The sequence below is a fragment of the Octopus sinensis genome, linkage group LG2 (genome assembly GCF_006345805.1).
Source record: "Octopus sinensis linkage group LG2, ASM634580v1, whole genome shotgun sequence".
NCBI lineage: Eukaryota > Metazoa > Mollusca > Cephalopoda > Octopoda > Octopodidae > Octopus > Octopus sinensis.
In genome coordinates this window covers 54890727-54892821 of record NC_042998.1, presented here as the reverse complement: position 1 = coordinate 54892821, position 2095 = coordinate 54890727, and the positions used below count along the sequence as shown (strand labels likewise).

General features: G+C 35.8%; 1 protein-coding gene across 2 annotated transcripts in view; it reads right to left on the bottom strand.

Moving 5' to 3' along the window:
* Window positions 1-1716: 1716 nt before the first annotated feature.
* Window positions 1717-2095, bottom strand: part of LOC115232025 (tRNA-splicing endonuclease subunit Sen54) — a 140990-nt gene continuing 140611 nt past the window's right edge. For both annotated transcript variants that reach the window (XM_036513334.1, XM_029801900.2), the window contains one exon: window positions 1717-1963. In XM_036513334.1, the coding sequence (XP_036369227.1) occupies window positions 1810-1963 (154 nt within the window). In that variant the 3' untranslated portion in view covers window positions 1717-1809. The remainder of the gene's footprint in view (window positions 1964-2095) is intronic.

Genomic DNA, 2095 nt, shown 5'->3' with positions numbered 1-2095 from the left:
CACTGGCATAGGTGCCTTTTACATGACACTGGCACAGGTGCTTCACTTGTGTCACTGGTATAGGTGCCTCACATGTGTGCCACTAATACAGGTGTCTTTCATGTGTCATCAGCACTGGCCACAACTATGATTTCGCTTAGCTTGACATATCTTCTCAAGTACAGCAAATTGCCAGAAGGCTTGGTCACCTATCATTACCTTGCGTGCGTAAGCCAAAGCAGGGTATTGTAATCACTAATCTTTGTCTGTGTGTTTGCAAAATTACTGGAAAATGGGTGAACGGATTTTCACCAAGTTTGGCAGAAATACTCATTGGGTGAGTGGCTTGAAATGATGAAAATTTGGTTTGATTATCTTCAAACATACATGAATACATACATAGATATGAGACTGTGGTGACTGAGTGTGTGTGTGTGCATGCTAATGCGTGTACAGTGATGGATTTGACAGCTTTGTTTATTTATGAGTTGATTTCTAAATTTCAACAGAGTATAAATACCTAGAATGGTGAAACACTTCTCAAATTCTAATACTTTCTATAAGTATTTCATTTTGTTCACTTTCTTTTGCATATGAATTGACCCACATCTATATGTGTATAGCTCATGGTGTACCTATGCACGTAGAGACATGTGCATACATACATAGATATGCGACTGTGTGTGTGTGTACAGTGATGGATTTGAGGGTTATGTTTATTTACAAGTGGATTTCACTAGAGTATAAATACCGATAATAATTGATACTTGAAAAAAAAAATGAAACTTACGAATTTCTTGATAAGCAAGTGGTCATATTATTTATATCCTACAATGAACTACAGTATGTTTTATTCACCTGCCATCATTGAAAGATGTTGAAAACACTTAAGTTGTATGCAATATTTCTATAAGTATTGTGTTTTGTTCACTTTCTTTTCCATATGAATCGATCCTCATCTGCATGTGCATTGATCATGGTGTACCTATGCACATAGACACATGTGGGTACATACATACAGAGATATGCAACTCTGTATGTGTATGTGTGTACAGTAATAGATTCGAGGGTTTCATTTATCTATGAGATGATTTCTTAATTTCACCAGAGTATAAATACCTGTAACAGTGAAACACTTCTCAAAGTCTATGCAATATTTTCTATAAGTATTTCATTTTGTTCACTTTCTTTTTCATATGAACTGACCCTCGCCTGTGTGTGTATAGATCTTGGTGTATCTCTGCACATAGACATGTGTGGGTACATACACACATATATAAATACATGCAGATATGCACCTCTGTGTGTGTGTATGTACAGTGATAGATTCAAGGGTTTCGTTTATATACGAGTTGATTTCTTAAATTCACCTATAATGGTGATACTTAAAAAAAGAAGATAATTAGTTCAATAAAAAAACATGGGTAAGCAACACTATAATTTCTGAAAAAGTTTATCTGTGCACAGGGTATGCATTGCCCATCTGATGTCCCCTTTTTTTATTGCCGCTGTGACACTCAACATCTGGAGATCATATTTCACCACTTTATCCAACATATTTCTGGGTTTGCCTCTTCCACAGGACCTCTTCACAATTAGAGATTGGCACTTCTTTACGCAGCTGTCCTCAAATTTAAAATCTCATACATCCTTAACTATTGTTTGACCAGAGTTGACTGGTAGTGAAACAAGAAGAAAAAATGTAAAATGTAAAAAGAAAAAAAACATGCAACAGGCATTTGGTAAAAATAGTTTATTTCCATCATGCATACATTAGAACTTCCCAATGTGTTTCCCTGATGCTCTAACATATTATAAAACAAGTGACATTCAACTGAGTGCTTCTTTTGGGATAGTGAAGCCTTGGAATGTATAGAATGCCAGTTCACCATTGTCCGAAAAGGCCCAGTTGATAGGTACTTGATCACTAAGTGACCTGGTAAGTTGGATGAAATCTGCCAAACTTGGAGGTTTGTCATCAAACCTGAAAAAAAAAAGCAAAAACATCAGATGTTGTTAATAACAACAACAACAACAACAATAATAATCCTTTTTACTACAGGCACAAGTCCTGAAATTTTGGGGGAGGAGTAAGTTGATTACATTGACCTCAGTA